Raw genomic sequence first — 18,769 nt, 5'->3', positions numbered from 1 at the left:
GATCAAAAGGGCTTTGATGGTTCAGGACTTAGTCCCCGTCAATCACCTGACCCACCTCCCATTTTACCCACAAGTCTCTCTGAACAGCTACAGTCAGAAAGTCAACAGGTAAATAACAAGCACTAGTTCGGTTTTCCATCTTCTCCACTAAACCTGCTCCTTCTCTTCGGCATCTTAGCAAAGGGCACCCCCACCAGATTCCTGAAAGCGTCAGTTCCGCCTTCTTCCTCAACCCCCCCTCTCTGATCCGTCTCCGAGTCCTGTGGATTCCGCCTTCTAAATATCCTGCATGTCTGGCCCTTCTCTGCATGAGTCCTGTCTCAGTGTTTCAATACAACCCTCAGCATCTCTGTCATCCGGCCAAGCAGAGCATCCTTTCCCATAGGCCTCACTCCTCCGCTCTCCCCAATCCTATCTATGCTCCACCAAAGCTTACTCTGCTAATACCATAACCTGGCCACACTCTTCCCCACCCCCTACCTGAATCTCTCATTGCTTCCTCCTGTTAACCTGGCATTCAAGACCCTCCATGACCTGGCCTCTGCTTCTCTCACTTCATCTACTGCCAAACCCTCTTCTTTTAAACTCCAATAACACCAATCTGCTTATCATTCCAATATGCCATACTATTTCACATCTGTACACCTATGCACAAGCTACTGGTTTTAGCTGGAATGCTCTTCTTTGGTTAGTCTACAAGGCAAGCTCGTTATTTCAAAGTCTAATCAGGTGTCACCTCAACAGGAAGCCTTCTGCCTCCCACCCTCTCATCTGCCCTCTACCCTGATTACCCTAACCTTCTCATCCTGGACAAGTTTTACTCCTTTCTCTGGCATAGTTCCATACCTTATCCACACATCTATTCAAATATTCTCCCATATTACAGCACAGAAAGTAAAAGTATTAACTCTGGGGCTAGTTGTCCAACCTGTGTTACCCTGACAAAATCACCTAACCTCTCTGTGCTTCAGTTTCCTCTCCTATGAATAATAGAAGAACCCAGTTAGGGTTGCTGAAGAATTTTAAATTAGGTAATCTCGGTTAAAAAAAAAAAAAAACTATTGCTATTGTTATTGTCACATAATCAATCATTCAGAGGACTTCCACTTCCAGCCAAGATGTACTGATAGAAACTGGGTTTACCTTTCCATCTGAAGCAACCAAATACTAGACAGAATGCATTAAGCGATGGTTTTGAAGGCACTGGACATCAGGCGACAAAGAACAATGATTCCTGAGAGACAAAAATTAAATGATGTGAGTCCTAAGATTGCCCCAGGTTACTGCCTTGAGAGAGATTCCAATAGACTCAGGAGTCCAATAGACTCCCCAAGCTGAGGGAATGGAATTGTCAGGGGAGAGTAAGGTAGCTAGAGTTCTCAGGAAAGACTACTGGAGAGGAGACTTCTTCACAAAGAGAGAACTCTGGAGATCCATGGAGGGTCTCCCATCAGTATTTAGCCAAGTACAAATCAGTGCACGATTATGAGGAAACTACCTGAGGCCAAGGAAAGAAGCACCGGAAAGAATTAGAAGTAGGAATGCCTGATGCTCACACAGAGCCTGGAATACTGTCTGTTCTCACCAGCCAGACTAGAAAACACCATGATTCACGGGTGCACTGGGTGAAGTACACCTAAGTAGTAAGGAATAATTTGTTTATACTGGAGCACTGCTCCAGTCCTGTCTGACAGACCTTAAAAACAAGACCCAAATCTATTTACAGGTTAACTTAACTGAATCTCATAACAAAGTTCAAGAACATTTGTAGGAATGCAAAAATAGACAAATTCATTGAAAGATACAAACTACCAATGCTCATTCAAGAAGAAATAGAAAACATAAATAGCCTGTATCTGTTATAGAAATGGAAATTTTAATTAAAACGTTCCCATAAAGAAACATCAAGCCCACATGACTTCACTGGTGAGTTTTACCAAAAATTTAATAAAGACATAATGCCAATTCTACACAAACTCTTTCAGAAAATTTAAGAGGAGAGAATACTTCCGACTCATTCTATGTGACCAGCATCACCCTAATAACAAACCAGGCAAAGACACTGCAAAAAAAGAAAAGTGCAGAACAGTATCCCTCATGAATATAGATGCAACCATTTTAAACAAGATATTATAAAATCAAATCCAACAATATATAAAGAGGATAATATATCATTACCTAGTTGGATTTATCTTAGAAATGCAAGGTTTATTTAATATTTAAAAATCAATCAATATTATTCATCATATCAATAAACTAAAAAAGAAAATCCATATGATCATCTCAATAGACTCAAGAAGATTATGTAAAAAAATCCAACACACATTTCTAATTAAAAACAAAACAAAATCCATGGAAACATGGAACAGAAGGAAACTTCATCAATCTAATAAAGGTCATCTATAAGAAATCTATAACTAACCCATACTTAATGATGAAAAACTAAAGGCTTATCCCTTAAGATCAAGAACAAGTCTAGGACAACTACTCTCACCACTTCTATTTAACATTTTATGGGACTTTTAGCCAGTGCAATAAGGTAAGAAAAAGAAATGACTGGAAAGTAAGAAATCATGAAGACATGATAGTCTATCCAGGAAATCCAATGGAATCTACAAAATAAACTACTGAAAACTACTGTGTTTAGCAAGATTGCAGGATACAAGATCAATATATAAAAGTCAACTGTATTTGTACATACTCACAATAAACAACTAGAAATTGAAGTTTAAAAATACAACATTGTCAATGCATCAAAAATTTGAAATACTTAGGAATAAACTTCAAAAAATGTGAAAGACATAGGCACTAAAAACTAAGACATTGCCCAAAGAAATTAAAGACCTAAATAAAAGGAGAGATATATCATGTTCATGGGTCAGAAGACTCAATGTTGTTAAGATGTTGATTCTACCTAAAGTAAAATGTAGATTCAATGCAATCCTAATCAAAATCCCAGCAGGCTTTTTTGTAGATTGATAAGTTGATTCTAAAATTCATATGGCAGATACGGGGCACTTGGGTGGCTCAGTCAGCTAAGCGTCTGTCTTTGGCTCAGGTCATGATTTCACAATTTGTGAGTTTGAGCCCCACATTGGGCTCTCTGCTGTCAGTGCTGAGCCCGCTTCAGATCCTCTGTCTCCCTCTTGCTCTCTGTCCCTCCCCAGCGTGTGCTCACTTTCTCTCTCTCTCTTTCTCAAAAATAATAAACATTTTTTAAAAAATAAGCTTGAATTAAAAAAATAAAATAAAATAAATTCTTATGGCAGATCAAAAGACTATAATAACCTAGACAACTTTGAAAAAAGTGCACAAAGCTGAAGGACCTATGTTACTTGTTTCAAGACTTATTACAAAACTATAGTAACCAAGACAGTGAGATATTAGCATAAAAATAGACAAATATATGAATGGCATAGAATAGAGAATTCAGAAACACATCCACATATACTTGAGCAACTATTTTCAACATAAAGGCAAAGGCAATTTGGGAGAGAAAGGTTAGTATTCTCATCAAATGTTTCTGAAACAACTGGATATCCATGTCCAAAAAAAGTGAACTTCAATCCATGCCTCACAGCATATTCAAAAATTAAGTCAAATGAATCATAGACCTAAACTTAAAACTACAAAATTTCTAGACAAAAGCATAGAACATCTTTGAGAGTTTGAGTTAGGTAAAGATTCTTACATAACACCAAAACAGCATCCATGAAAGAACAAACTGATAAATTGGACTTCACCAGAATGAAAATTTGATCTTCAAAATATACTGTTAAGACAATGAAGAGACAATGCACAGAATGGAAGAAAATATTTGCAATTGATATAGCTGATAAATACCTATATTCAAAATACATAAAGAACTCTCAACACTCAATAAAAAACAATTCAATTTTTAAAAATGGACCCAAGATATAAATAAATATTTCATTAAAGAATGTATTTGGATGATAAAGCACAGGAAAAGATGTTCAACATCATTAATAACTAGAGAAACCCAAATTAAAGCCAACAAGAAAAGGCTACACATCTATTAGAATTGCTAAAATTGAAAAGACTATTACCAACTAATGGCAAGGATGTGGAAGAACTAAAATGCTCACACATGGCTGATGGGAATATAAAATGGCACAACCACTTTGGAAAACAATTGGTATTTTCCTTGATATCAAATATACATCTGCTATATGATCCAGACACTCCATTCTTAAGCATTTACTCAAGAGAAATGGAATCATATGTCCATACAGAGACTCAGACACGGATATTTATAGCATCTTTATTTGTAATAGGTCAAAACAGGAATCAATCCAAATATCCAGCAGCAGCTGAAGGTATAAACAAACTTTGGTTTATACATTAAATAGAATTACTCCTCAATAATAAAAATAAATGAATTTTTATTGATGAATACTACAGTATGGATGAATCTCAAAATAATTCTGTAGAGTGAAAGAAGCCAGAAAAAAAAATTTTTTAAGGAAAAAATAAGAGTACTGCTACATTATTCCACTTATATAAAATTCTAGAAAGTGCGAAGCAGATCTATGGTTGCCTGGTGATGGGAGGCAGAGGGCAAGGAGAGGAAGAAAGGAAAGATTACAAAAGGACATGAGGAAATGTTCTGGGGTGATGGATATATTCATGATTTTGATCATGGTGATGGTTTTGTGGGTTTTTTCATATATCAAAGCCTATCAAACTGCAAACTTTAAATATTTGTAGTTTATTGTACTTTAATTATATCTGAATTAAAGCTTTTTTTTTAAAGTATGAGACAAATAGACTAGCTGCATAGTCCCAAAATATCTCCCCACAAAATACTTAACCTTACAAAGGGAAAACAGCAACTTTTTAGTGGAGAAACCTAACAGAAACTACCTCAACTAAGTGATTAAATTTAACATCACCAGAAATAAGACATCTTGACATTATGTATCTCCTGATATGCTGCACTAAGAAGGTCACAACATCATTTTGTGGTATTCTTATAAAAAAAATGTGTAATCGTAATCTAATCATGAGAAAAATCAGACAAAACCAAATTGAGGAACATTCTGTTTTGGTTTTTTTTACTTTACATCCAAGTTAGTTAGCACATAGTGCAATAATGATTTCAGGAGTAGATTCCAGCGATTCATCCTCTGTATAACACCCAGTGCTCATCCCAGCAAGTGTCTTCCTCAATGCTCTTGCCCATTAGCCATCTCCTCATCCACAACTCCTCCAGCAACCCTCAATTTTTTCACTATATTTAAAAGTCTCTTATATTTTGTGCCCCTCCCTGTTTTTATATTATTTTTGCTTCCATTCCCTTATGTTCATATGTTTTGTATCTTAAATTCCACATATGAGTGAAGTTATATGATATTTGTCTTTCTCTGACCGGCTAATTTCACTTGGCATAATACACTCTAGTTCCATCCACATTGTTGCAAATGGCAAGATTTCATTTTTGATTGCTGAGTAATACTCTACTGTGTGTGTATGTATGTATATATATATATATATATATATATATATATATATATATATACCACATCTTCTTTATCCATTCATCCATCAACATTTGGGCTCTTTCCATACTTTGGCTATTGTCGATAGCACTGCTATAAACATTGGGGTGCATGTGTCCCTTAACAGCACACCTGTATCCTTTGGATAAATACTTAGTAGTGCAATTGCTGGGTAGTAGGGTAGTTCTATGTTTAGTTTCTTGAGGAACCTCCATACTGTTTTCCAGAGTGGCTGCACCAGTTTGCATTCCCACCAGCAGTGCAAAAGAGTTCCTCTTTCTCTGTATCCTCACTAACATCTGTTGTTGCCTGAGTTGTTAATTTTAGCCATTCTGACTGGTATGAGGTGATATCTCATTGTGGTTTTGATTTGTATTTCACTGATGATGAGTGATGTTGAGCATTTTTTCATCTGTCTGTTAGCCATCTGGATGTCTTCTTTGGAAAAGTGTCTATTCATGTCTTTTGCCCATTTCTTCACTGGATTATTTGTTTTTGGGTGTTAAGTTTGATAAGTTCTTTATAGATTTTGGATACTAACCCTTAATCTGATATGTCATTTGCAAACACCTTCTCCCATTCTGTTGGTTGCCTTTTAGTTTTGCTGATTATTTCCTTCACTGTGCAGAAGCTTTTTATCTTGATGAGGTCCCAATAGTTTCCCTTGCCTCCAGAGACATGTTGAGTAAGAAGTTGCTGTGGCCAAGGTCAAAGAGGCTTTTGATGGCTTCCTGTCTTACATTTAGGTCTTTTATCCATTTTGAGTTTATTTTTGTGTATGGTGTAAGAAAGTGGTCCAGGTTCATTCTTCTGTATGTTGATGTCCAGTTTTCCCAACACCGTTTGCTGAGGGGACTGTCTTTATTCTACTGGATATTCTTTCCTGCTTTGTCAAAGATTAGTTGGTCATACATTTGTGGGTCCATTTCTGGGTTCTCTATTCTGTTCAATTGATCTAAGTGTCTGTTTTTGTGCCAGTACCATGCTGTCTTGATGGTTACAGCTTTGTAACAAATTGAGGGACATTCTAAAAAAATAAACTGACCAGTACTTTTCATAAGAGTCAGGTCATGAAAGACAAAGATAGATTGAAGAACTGTTACAGCTTACAGGAGACTAAGGAGATATGACAACTAAATGCAAGGAGTGAACATGGAGTGGATCCTGTCCCAGGAAAAAAAGACATTAGCAAGACAACAGAAAAATGCAAATAAGGTGAGTAGATTATTTTTTAATGTTTATTTATTTATTTTGAGAGAGACAGAGTGGTAGAGACAGACAGAGGGGGAAAGAATCCCAACCAGGCTCCACACTATCAGTGCAGAGCCTAATGCAGGCTCCATCTCACGAACCGTGAGGTCATGACCTGAGGGGAAATCAGGAGTTGGACACTTAACCGACTGAGCCACCTCGGTGCCCCAAGCCACATAGATTATTAAGTAATATTACATCAATGTTAATTTCCCAGTTTCAGTAATTGTATAAGATGTTATCAGGGAAAGCTAAATGAAGGGAATATGGGAACTCTTTCTGCATACTATTTTTGCTCTTTTCTTATAAGTCTAAAATTATTTCAAAACAGCTTCAAAACTGAAGGTAAAATAAAGACATTTGCAAACAAAAGCTGGGAGAACAGCAGATCTGTACCATAAAAAATATGTTTAAAAAAATTCTTCAAGTTGAAGGAGAATAATTCCCAGATGGAATCCAAAAACTACTCAAAGGAATGGGAAGTGCTGGAAATGTAAATATATAGGTGAGCATACAAGACAAATAAACTCATTTTTCAGCTTCTTTATATAAGATAATTGACTCTTCAAAGCAAAAATAATAATGATGTATTGTGGGGTTTATAACACAGAAATATAATATATGATAACACCATAAAGTATAAAGATGGAAATAGAGGTATACTGTTGTGAAGCAACATATATTTTACTTGAAGTATGTAACACTTAAAGGTAAATGTGATAAGTTAAAGATGCATTGTAAACCCTAGATTCTAAGGCTAAGACAAAAACTAAAACATTTTTAAAAGAAGCATGGCTAGTAAACCTAAAGAGGAGATAAAATAAAACACTAAAAATGATCAATTAGGGGCGCCTGGGTGTCTCAATCGGTTAAGAATCTGATTGTTGATTTGGGCTCAAGTCATGATCTCACAATTCATGGGTTTGAGCTACATGTCAGGCTCTGTGCTGACAGTGTGGAGCCTGCGGGTGATTCTCTCTTTCCCTCTCTCTCTCTTTCTCAAAAACAAGTAAACAAACAAACAAAAATGCTCAATTAATCCAAATATATAGGATAAACCATAAAGAAATTGTAAGATAGTATACTTGAGTCCAACAATATTGATTGTAAATGTGCATTAAATGTAAGTGGGCCAAGCACACCAATTAAAAGGCAGAGATTATCAAACTGGATAAAAGACCATAACCCAACTATATGAAGTCAACAAGAAACAATCTTTAAAAATGCAAATAGATAAAAGTAAAAGAATATTAAAATGATATACCATGCAAATACTAAGCCAGGAGGTGCTATATGAATATCAGAAGGACTAGATTTCAGGACAAGAAAAGTTACCTTCAAATGAAGTCAAATCATCAAGCTAACAACAGCTTCAAACTACATGAAACAAAATGGACATAACTAAAAGGAAAAATAGGCAATCCACAATGAGATTTGGAAATTTCAGCATACCCTCTCAGTAACTGACCGAATAAGTAGGTGGTAAATTAGTAAGGAATATATGAACAGTACCAAGTACCAATTTGACTTAGCACCAACACCTCCAGAATACATATTATTTTCAAGTACATATGAAATATTCATCAAGATAAACAATATATGGGCCATAAGACAACTTTCAACAAGTTTAAAGGCACAAAGATAATACTGAATATATTCTCTGATGTCAACAAAATTAAATTCAAAATCAGTGACAAAGGATACTTGGACAATTCTAAAATTATTTATAAATTAAACAACCCATTTCTAAATAATCCACAGGTTAAAGAAATCTCAAGGGGCATTAGACAACATTTTTAACTAAATGGTAATGAAAATGTGATATACAAAAATTTCTGAAATATATCTAAAGCGGTGCTTAGAGAGAAATTTATTGATTTAATGTTTAAAAATCAGTGAACTTGGGGCACCTGGGTGACTCAGTCAGTTAAGCATCTGACTCTTGATCTCAACTCAAGTCTTGATCTCAGGGTTGTGAGTTCAAGCCTTGCACTGGGCTCCACACTCAGCGTGGAGCCTACTTAAATAAATAAATAAATAAATAAATAAATAAATAAATAAATAAAATGCTTTAAAAATCAGTAAACTTAGGGGCACCTGAGTGGCTCAGTGGGTTGAACATCCAACTTTGGCTCGGGTCATGATCTCACAGCTCACAAGTTTGAGCCGTGCATCAGGCTCTCTGCTGTCAGCATGGAACCTGCTTTGGATCCTCTGTCCCCCTCTCTCTCTCGAAATAAATAAACTTAAAAACAAAAATCAGGGAACTTAAGTTCCTCCTTAAAAGATAGAGGGGGAGTGGGGCACCTGGGTGGCTCAGTCGGTTGAGTGTCCAACTTTTGGTTTTGGCTCAGGTCATGATCTCACGGCTCGTGAGTTTAAGTCCCACATCAGGCTCACTGCTGTCAGCCTGTCAGTGAAGAGCCTGTTTCGGATCCTCTGTCCCCCTCTCTCTGTCCCTCCCCCACTTGTGCTCTCAAAAATAAATAAAACATTTATAAAATAAATAAATAAAAATAAATAAAAAGTTAAAGAAAAGTAAATCCAAAAAAAGTAGAAATCAATGATATAGAAAATGGACAAACAATAGAGAAAAATAATGAAATCACAAGTTGGTTCTTTGAAAAGATCAACAAAATTAATAAAACTTTAGCTAGGCTGATATGAAAAGAAAGAAAGAAAATAAGAAAAGGGGAGGGGAGGGGAGGGGAGGGGAGGGGAGGGGAGGGGAGGGGAGGGAGAAAGAAAAAGAAAACACAAATTACCAATATGGACAATGAACGGGCGAGATCACCACATATCTCACAGACATTAAAAAATAAGGAATACTATTTTTCAAAACTTTTGTCAATAAATTTGACATATTAGATAAAATGGACTAATTCCTTGAAAGAAACAAGTTACCTATATGTATTAAAAAATTAATTCATAATTTAAAATGTTTCCAGAAAGAAAGCTCCATGCCCAAATACTTTCAATAGTGTATTCTACCAAGCATTTAAGAAAGAAATAATACCAACCTTATACAAAATTTTCAAAACAGTAAAGGAAGAAATATTTACCAACTCATTTAATGAGGATTGCCTGGGGTGCCCGGGTGGCTCAATCGGTTAAGCATCTAACTCTTGATTTCGGCTCAGGTCAGTTTTGTGAGTTTGAGCCCCACATCAGGCTCTGTGCTGACAGCACAGAGTCTGCTTTGGGTTCTGTCTCCCTCTCTCTCTGCCCCTCCCCCACTCATGCTCTGTCTCTGTCTCAAAAATAAATATAAACATTAAAAAAAATTTTTTTAATGTGAATTGGTGGCTCATCATATTACCAAAATAAAGAGAAAAATCAATCATCTTAATAGATACAGAAAAGCATCTGACAACATTAAACACCCATTCATGATGAAAAACTTCTGCAAACTATAAAAGACACATTCCTCAACCTGATAAAGGGCGTCTACGAACAACATATAGCTAATATTACATGTAACAGTGAAAAGCTGTATGTTTTCCCCCTAAGATTAGGAACAAGGCAAAAAAGTCCACTCTAATTACTTCTAATTCAGTGATGTACTGGAGATCCTAGCCCAGTGCAGTATAATAAGAAAAATAAATAAAGAAATAAAAGGCATATAAGGTTTAGAAGGGAGGAAACAAAAAATATTAATTCACCAGTGAATTAATTGTATACATAGAAAATCCAAACAAATCTACAAAAAAAAAGAACTTGTAGAACTAATAAGGGAATTGAGCAAGGTCGTATGATAGAAGTTCAAAATTAAAAAGTCAACTGGGTATCTATATACTAGCAACAAACAATAGAAAAATGAAATTCAAAAAATACCATTTATAATAGCATAAAAAAAAAACATTCTTAGGGATAAAGTTAGCAAAATATGTGCAAGGCCTGTACTGAAAACTATAAAAACACTGCTGAGATAAATTAAGGAAGACATAAATACAGATAAAAGTCAAGGATTAGATGAATTGACACTGTTAAGATGTCCACGGCTTCCAAACTGATCTGTAGAGACCGTGCAATCACAATCAAAGCAATCACAATCAAAGCCCGGTGTAGAAATGGGCAAACTGGTTACAAAAGTGAGGTGGACATGCAATGGTCCTGCGGTAACCAAAACAATCGTGAAGATACACGAAGTGGGAAGACTTGCACTACCCAATATACTCTACTGCTATAGTAACCAAGATAAAGCGTGGTATCAGCATAAGAGCAAACATACAGATGAGTGGCACAAAACACACTCCAGAAACAGACCAAACACAGACGGTCAACTGGTTTTCAACAAGGTTGTCAAGGTAATTCAGTGAGGGAAACAATCATCAGTGCAGCAAAAGGCACTGGAAAAACTGAATATCCCTATGGAAGAAAGGAAACTTTCAACACTGATCTTGTGCCATATATAGAAACTGAGTTGCAATGAATCATAAATCTAAGTGTAAACCCTAAAACTAACACACTTCTGGAAAAAAAACAAAGTATAAAATCTTCCCAACATTTAGTTGGGCAAAGATGCCTTAGAGATCACACAGAAGCGGAAACGATAAAAGAAAAAAAATTTTAAGTTCAACTTCACCCAGATTAAAAACTTGTGCTCTTCAAAAGATAGTTAAAACATGAAAATTTGAGGTTAAGGTTTTGAAAAGTTAAAAGGGAGAAAATATTCACAATAGACATAGGAAAGACTTGTACACAGAATACATAAAGAACCTACAACTTAAAAATAAAATGCCCATAGAAATAAGCAAAATTTTAAATGTACACTTAACAAAAGAAGATACTCAAATGACCACAAAGCATGTGAAAGATGCTCAACGTCTGGTCATCAGGGAGGTGTAAACATTTTTTTTTAACGTTTATTTATTTTTGAGACAGAGAGAGACAAAGCATGAACAGGGGAGGGGCAGAGAGAGAGGGAGACACAGAATCTGAAACAGGCTCCAGGCTCTGAGCTGTCAGCACAGAGCCCAGTGTGGGGCTCGAACTCACAGACCGTGAGATCATGACCTGAGCCGAAGTCGGACGCTTAACAGACCGAGCCACCCAGGCGCCCCAGGGAGGTGTAAATTAAAACCATAAAGAGATACAACTACACGTCTCCAAGAATGTCTAAAATTCAAAAGACTAACAGTACCAAGTCTTGCCAATGACAGAACTCTCACACACTGCTGGTGAGGGTGTACAACCACTTTGGAAAACACTTTGGCAAGTTCTTGTAAGTCACACATACAGATACCATATGATCCAGAAATTCCACTCGTTAGGTACAACCCAAGAGAAATGAAAATATACATCCACAAAATGATTTGTATGTGAGCAATCATGGCGGTTTTAATATAAAATCCCAAACTGGAAATAACCCAAATGCCCCCCCTCAATTGGTGGTTGGATAAGCAAATTGTGGTATATTGATACAATGGAGTACTACTTGCCAATAAAAATACAAACTGCTGATATACACAACAAACATGGGTGAATCTCAAAAACATAATTCTGAAAGAAACAAAAAGACTCAAAGAAGTATATATATCATATATGATTTCTTGAACACGCAAAATTAATCTATAATGAGAATGCAGATCAGCGGCTGCCTGGGCTGGAAGAGTTGAGGGAATGGATTGCAAAGAGGCACAGAGGAATTTTTGGGGTTGATGGAAAAGTATCTGATTTTGAAAGTACAGTTGGTAGGTATCTCATTTAAATTCACAGAATAGGGGCGCCTGGGTGGCTTAGTCGGTTAAGTGTTGGACTTCGGCTCAGGTCATGATCTCACGGCTCTTGAATTCAAGCCCTGCTTCAGGCTCTGTGCTGACAGCTCGGAGTCTGGAGCTTGCTTTGGATTCTATGGCTCCCTCTCTCTCTCTCTCTGCCCCTCCCCCGCTTGCACTCTTTCTCTGTCTCTCAAAAATGAATAAACATTTAAAAAAATGTTTTTAACTCAAAGAATAGTTAAACACAGAGTTGTAGAAGTGGGACAGACACATATTGCACACAGGGACAAAAACGTGAACACAGCCACGGAAGTGGGAAATTGAGGGGTGAGTATGGGGAATAGCTGAGCATTTATTTTTTTTAATTAACTTTATGGAAGCATAATTTACAAGCAATAAAATGTACTCATTTTAAGTTAATAACTGGATGAATTTTAAGAAATGTGTAAACCCATGTGACGAACATCCCATAGACAGCTTCCTTTCAAAAATTACCACTTCAAACTTTTTTTGTGCTTACGAAATCATAATTTTATTACAAGCTTTATGATTTAATATTAAAACCAAAACAACATGTAGGCAATAAAATAGATTATAAAAAACATAGGCCTTGAAATCAGCTCTAGGTTTAAATCCCTGTCTCCAGCAGGTCACTTTGCCTATCAAAGCCTCAGCTTCCTTATCCACAAAATGGGATTAAGAATACAACCAACTTCCCAAGATCACCATGAGGATTAAAAGAAATAATGGTAAGCTTCTGGCACAATGCCTGGAGCACACGGTAGGACCAATAAATGGTATCAGCCTTATCACGATGAGATAGGCATCTGTCGCATAGTTACTCACAGAGGTATGGTATGGACCATGGGACCCACTGGCAAGGGCTTTGAAATGGTCCTAAACGAAAAATGGCGATCTTGAATTCAGCTTCCCTACTGGTACTCTTTCACAATCAGTGGTGAAGGCTGCAAAGTATTTTGTGCCCAAACATTTTGCTTTGATATGGAATGGGTGATTTGAAAATTGACACTGGAGCAGATTTAAAGCAGAGAACACTTAAAGGGTCCCCTCCCATAACCCCCCAGTGTGTCAGATCTACTTCCCTAGCCTTGAAACAGAGTCTGACCTCCCACATTTCATACTACAGGATGCTGGGGAGACCACGCTCCAGATTCACCCAGTCCCAATCTGCTTGTGGTCTCAGCCACCTGCTCCAGCTGTGGCTTCTTGGCTTTCCAAACACTGACTCCAAGACCCGGCTCCCAATATCTGCCTCAGGCCAGTCTCCTCAGGTCAAGACCCACTTCTTCAGTTTACCTACCTGTCACCCTGCCCGTTCAACTCTCCAAGCTCCTTGACTGCTGCCGACACCCACTGTGTACTGCTGTGACACCCCCTCGGCTAGTCGCAGCTCCCTGGGGACTCCCCGCCCCAGCTTCCAGCACACAGGACCCAGGACCCAGCTCCCGGGACACAATTGCAAACATGACATAATTCAAGGGTCGTGGGGACAGAGCGCCATCTACCTGAGCCACAAAGAGCTGGAACTCGTCAGGCAGAATCCATGAGCGAGGGTAGAAGTTGTACTCCTCAGGAAAGAGATTCTGCATGATTCTCACGGCTCTGCTCAGAGTAATTTTACGCACCATCTCCGTCATGCCTGGGGAGAAGAGAAGCTGTGAGGTTTGAACAGCAGTGGGCCACTAGCTATAAAACAGCCATTATTGGGGACTTTTAAAACCACCCACCTGACGTATTCCCTGTTTCAGACAGGATAAAAAAAGGTATGAGCTGTTCCCCACAGTGGTGACTCATGGTTTGGAAAGACCAACCAAATTAATGAAAAACTTGAGGCAGGAGACAGATATTTTTTTTTTCTTTTATAAAAATGAAGCATCAATTTGAAGGAATGAGTTTCCACCTAGTCTATTATTCCATTCTTTGCCAGCCCCCTAGATAACGGATAAAAAGAAGCATTTATATCTCGCACTTAAAACTTCAGATCCTCCTTAATTTGGGGCCACCATATACACTCCTGGGACTGCTTCTATCTTATATCCTCGAGAACATTACCTGGTGGACTCTGCCTACCTTACGAGAAGCTTAATTAAATTGCTTTGTTTTAATCTTTCATGAGTGTTAAAGGTATGAAGTAAAAGAATATGTAGCTTTCAGCACAAAATCTGTCTCCTTGAAATAAGGACACAAAGTGGAAAGGATATCATAGCATAATTTATAGTTTAGGGGGAAAAAATGGAATCTGTAGGAGTTCTTCAGTTATAAGTACTTCACTAACAGTTGATCAGACCTCATTAATTTGCCCAGAGGGGATTCAAATGTCTCACTTATAAAACATTTTAAAAGATGGCGGATTTTTTTTTTTTTCTTGTAACATCTTCAGGAACTCTGACAAGGGAAGACACAGAGTCTATTCCTTAGCGAATGTTAAGCAAATAGGCAGAAATTCTTTCAAATTTTAGCAGGCTTATCTCTCGAGGCAAATATCACCACTGAAAATGGAGACTAAAAATGGCCTTCACCCTCAAAGAGGCTACACAGTTCCATCACTGACACTGGAAATTTGTTTAGCAAAAGTTATTTTTAACAGAAAGCACACAGTTCCACGTCAGTTTGGCATGTCCGAATTATCACACATTTCAAGTGGGCACAATCAGAATGAATGAGATTTCTCTAAATTCCCACGTTCAGGAAGTGAAGGGTGAACATCTGAGAATGAAGGTTTTAATAACCTGCTTCTTGCTTCCCTCAGCATATTAAAAAGAGCAATAAATCTGAAGATCGCAGATTCAAGATGTCAATGCACAGCTTCTTGGCTCTTGTTTAGAAGGAGATAGAGAAGGATTAAACAAGATATAAAGGAGCTTAAAAGGCACTAATAAACTGTGCCCTGATGTGAACTCTTCGATATTAAAGAAAACTCACTGAGGATACTGTTCTGAGCTTCCCGAGAAATAAGTATGAGCCTAGAAAACTACAGCCGTTTCCTTTCAGTCCCCTGTGAAATTAGAATTTTTGAGTTAGAAACACTGGAGCCAAACACAAAGTGCACAAAACAAAAATCTCAACATTTTTTGGAGCTTTTTTCTTTTCTTTGACAATACTGGGTGACCAATCTAGATGAAAACCCTTCGTAACTAACTGTAATATGGCACCTTACACCAAGTAGATGAAGCCTCCTGGACAAAGTGTTGTGGTACTTGCTACCCTTTAATGGCCTTGTGACAGGAGGAGGTTCTCTTTCAGAACCCCCTGAGCAGATCGGATGGACTCACACAACACAGACAGAATTGCTGTGAGCACAGAAGCGTGGTTTGAATGCTCTAGAAAAGTTTTATGAAAATCAATGTCCAGCAAACTGAGTACGTATCCTTTTGAAATCTGCAAGGGCTGCTTCTACAATGTGGATCTTAAGTCCCCACGTGAGCTGACAGGTCTGCCACCAAGCTTGCTTTTGCGCCAGCCTCCAGGTAGTTCTCTACTGAAAACAGCCAACTTGGAAGCACCCTACAGGCCAGTGGCTGCTTTTCCCGGACACTTCCGACCCACAGGCTATGGACGGCTCACCCCTCCTCTGCCTAAATGCCTGTCTCCAGAAGGCACCAGCGTAGACCCCCCTCAATCCTTACTGCCAAACCCGTTGTTCCTCCACATATCTAGGCTGTGCTCCCTCCCGGTGCTTCCAGGGAAAGCGTCCCCAACCCCCCACTACACCCCATGCGGAAGCTGCTGGTGTCTGGGCTTCCGGTGGTGGCTCAGAGACAGATGTGGGGAGTGTCATCTTCTCTCAGTGAGATGCTGACCGGAGTAGCTGGGTTTTTAGCTGAGCCAGAGCACACGTTCCCAGAGTAAACATGTGAAAAGAGCGGTCATTGCCAGGCTCTGCTGGCTCTAGACTCCACCTCCCTTCTCCAAGCAGCTGTGGCAAGTGACCCCTCCCTGTGACCCCTGCCCTAGGCTCTGAGACACATTCTAACCTGAGGTAGAAGTTCTAGGTCTAACCCTCAGCTCCCCTCCTTCCCCCCCACCCCCACCAAATTGGGAACAAGGCAATCTTTGACCTTGACTTTGTACGCCAATTAGATAAGGAGGATTTCAACTTTCTCCATTGCTTTGTCCCCAGATTTCGGTAACCTGTCTTTTGCTCCTGGCGCCTTTGCAATGCCTTTGCTTTGTCCCCTCCAGAGTTCCTCCTCTGTTCCTCCCAAAACTACCCAGCAAGGGCGAGTGTCCTCCTGCCTGTGACGTTAGCCCTGTGCCCGCCCTCTGGCTGCCTATTTACAGGTTCTTTTGAGGCTGACTGCCTACCTGGGTCTCTCAACAAGGTCTGCCTCCAGATGTCCCTTGTGGGATTTCCCCTCTCACTTGGGTAGGGTTTCCCACGCCAAGAACTTGCCTCCTGCCACTCTTGGGTTCTCCTCTTTGCCACACTGGAGTCTCAGGGCCTGGTAGGTCTTATCCCCTGTGAAGCTACACAACAGTATAACAGACTGATCCTGAGGCTTGCCCACACAGACCTATTATTTAACCCAATTAAAAACAAAGACAAAAACAAAAACAAAACCTGACCTGCGTCGAGAGCACTATTCAATCCCAATATCATCGATAACAATAATTCTTGGCAAAAACACATTATGGTCACCCAACAACAAAGAAATGCTTTCAGATCCATCCTTCTCTCTCTGTTCCCATTGCCACCGATAAGTTCATCACTGGCCTGGACGCTGCAGCAGCCTCTTAGCTCTACCCTGTTTCCTTGCTCAGCCCTTCCACCCGCCTCCCATGCGATGCATCCCTCTGGCTGGCCTTTCTAAAATGCAAGCTGATCCTTGTCACTCTCTGGCTTAACAATTTTTCAGTGGTTCCCCATGACCTTCAGACTGTAAGAATGCTATCCTCTGGTTCCTGCCTGTCACCTGTCCACTGCTGCTATCACATTTGACCTTTTCTGACCATCACGGGCCACCCGCTCTTCACTGAATGAGCAGCCTGGTCTAAACATCCTACGTCTTTGCACCAACTCTGCTCCCTCCTTTTGCAGGGAGATCAGGCCCATCCACCCCTGGAGGCTCAGTTCACATGGCAATTCCCTTCTCCAGGGTCTGTCCCCCAAGCAGATCTCAATTAGGTCACATGCCCTCATTCCAAACTCCCATGGCATCCCAGGATTCCTCTGTCTAGCACTTATTTTGTGTTTGACTTCTCTCCCTACGTGCTTTTCTCCTTGTTTTTATATTCCCAGCACAGCCCAGTGCTTGACAGTCAGGTGCCCCCATAGCTTTCTCCCTGGGACCCTCTCCCTCTCTGACAGAAAGTCCCCCCTCACGGCGGACTCTCAGGCGACATCTGCCATGTGAGGCCATGCATCTCAGACCCTGAAACTCAGCAAACAACTGTTGCTTATAAGCTGAGAATTGTCAGTTTGGGACTTTCTTAAAGCCAAGGACGTATCTAAATCAGATTATTTTTTATAGAAGGTCTTAATTCATCATTTAAGACACAATAACACTTCTTGAAGGACCTTGCCCATAGAAAAGTGGCTAAAATCGAATGTGTTGACACAAACAAAATAAATCATCCCCAAAGGTTTCCAGTTTATTCGGCATGTGACACACTGACAGTTGCTGGCCACGTCCAGTAGAACTTACTCTACGTGATACACAATGCATAGAAGATGCATTGTTACAGTAACGGGATACATCAGAGACAGAAGATAAGCCTGGACACAAACTAGAGCCACAGGACAGACCCTTCTGGAATCATGGCATAGCTGAGAATTGCTGTCTGCCATAGTGCAGGGGGTGTGGCCACACTGCCTCTGTGCCTAGAGGTTCGAGAGCCTGCTTTATCATTAGAACTAATTAACTGCTGTTGGTAAAGTGGAAAAGTATACGTTCCAATCGCTGGCACATGGAATATGGGATGGAGCTAACTTGCTTGTTTGGAATGAATATTCTTGTATCACCTTTAATGAAACTAGTCCGTTGAAGGTACTTTTCTCTCATTTGTGTTCCAAAAGTAAAGCCAGAGCCATGACTTCTTTCCTACTCTCAGCTGTGAGACGAGGCATGAGCAAATAGGGGGAAATGTAAATGAAGCCTCGTTTGATGATTCATGTCTTAAGAACTCTGTCTTCATTCAAAGGACTGTTCTCTTCCAAATTACATCCCTTCAATATCCCAGTAAGTCCTCTGAGCGGCATCAAAAAGTCACCTTTTATGAGCAGGAAGAGAAAATAATAGCGATCCCATTAAACCGTGT

The 18,769-nt window shown here is 39.2% G+C and overlaps 1 protein-coding gene across 5 annotated transcripts in view; it reads right to left on the bottom strand.

Annotated features, from left to right (window-relative positions):
- TTLL11 (tubulin tyrosine ligase like 11) overlaps positions 1-18,769 on the bottom strand; it is a 239,808-nt gene that overhangs the window by 165,536 nt on the left and 55,503 nt on the right. For 4 of the 5 annotated variants that reach the window (XM_047829545.1, XM_047829542.1, XM_047829543.1 and 1 more), the window contains exon 3: positions 14,017-14,150. The exons of the other annotated variant lie outside the window; for it this stretch is intronic. In XM_047829545.1, the coding sequence (XP_047685501.1) occupies positions 14,017-14,150 (134 nt within the window). The remainder of the gene's footprint in view (positions 1-14,016; positions 14,151-18,769) is intronic. 5 annotated transcript variants of the gene reach the window in all.

Source organism: Prionailurus viverrinus, chromosome D4, assembly GCF_022837055.1.
Source record: "Prionailurus viverrinus isolate Anna chromosome D4, UM_Priviv_1.0, whole genome shotgun sequence".
Taxonomy (NCBI): Eukaryota; Metazoa; Chordata; class Mammalia; order Carnivora; family Felidae; genus Prionailurus; species Prionailurus viverrinus.
This window is presented reverse-complemented; position numbering and strand designations above follow the sequence as displayed.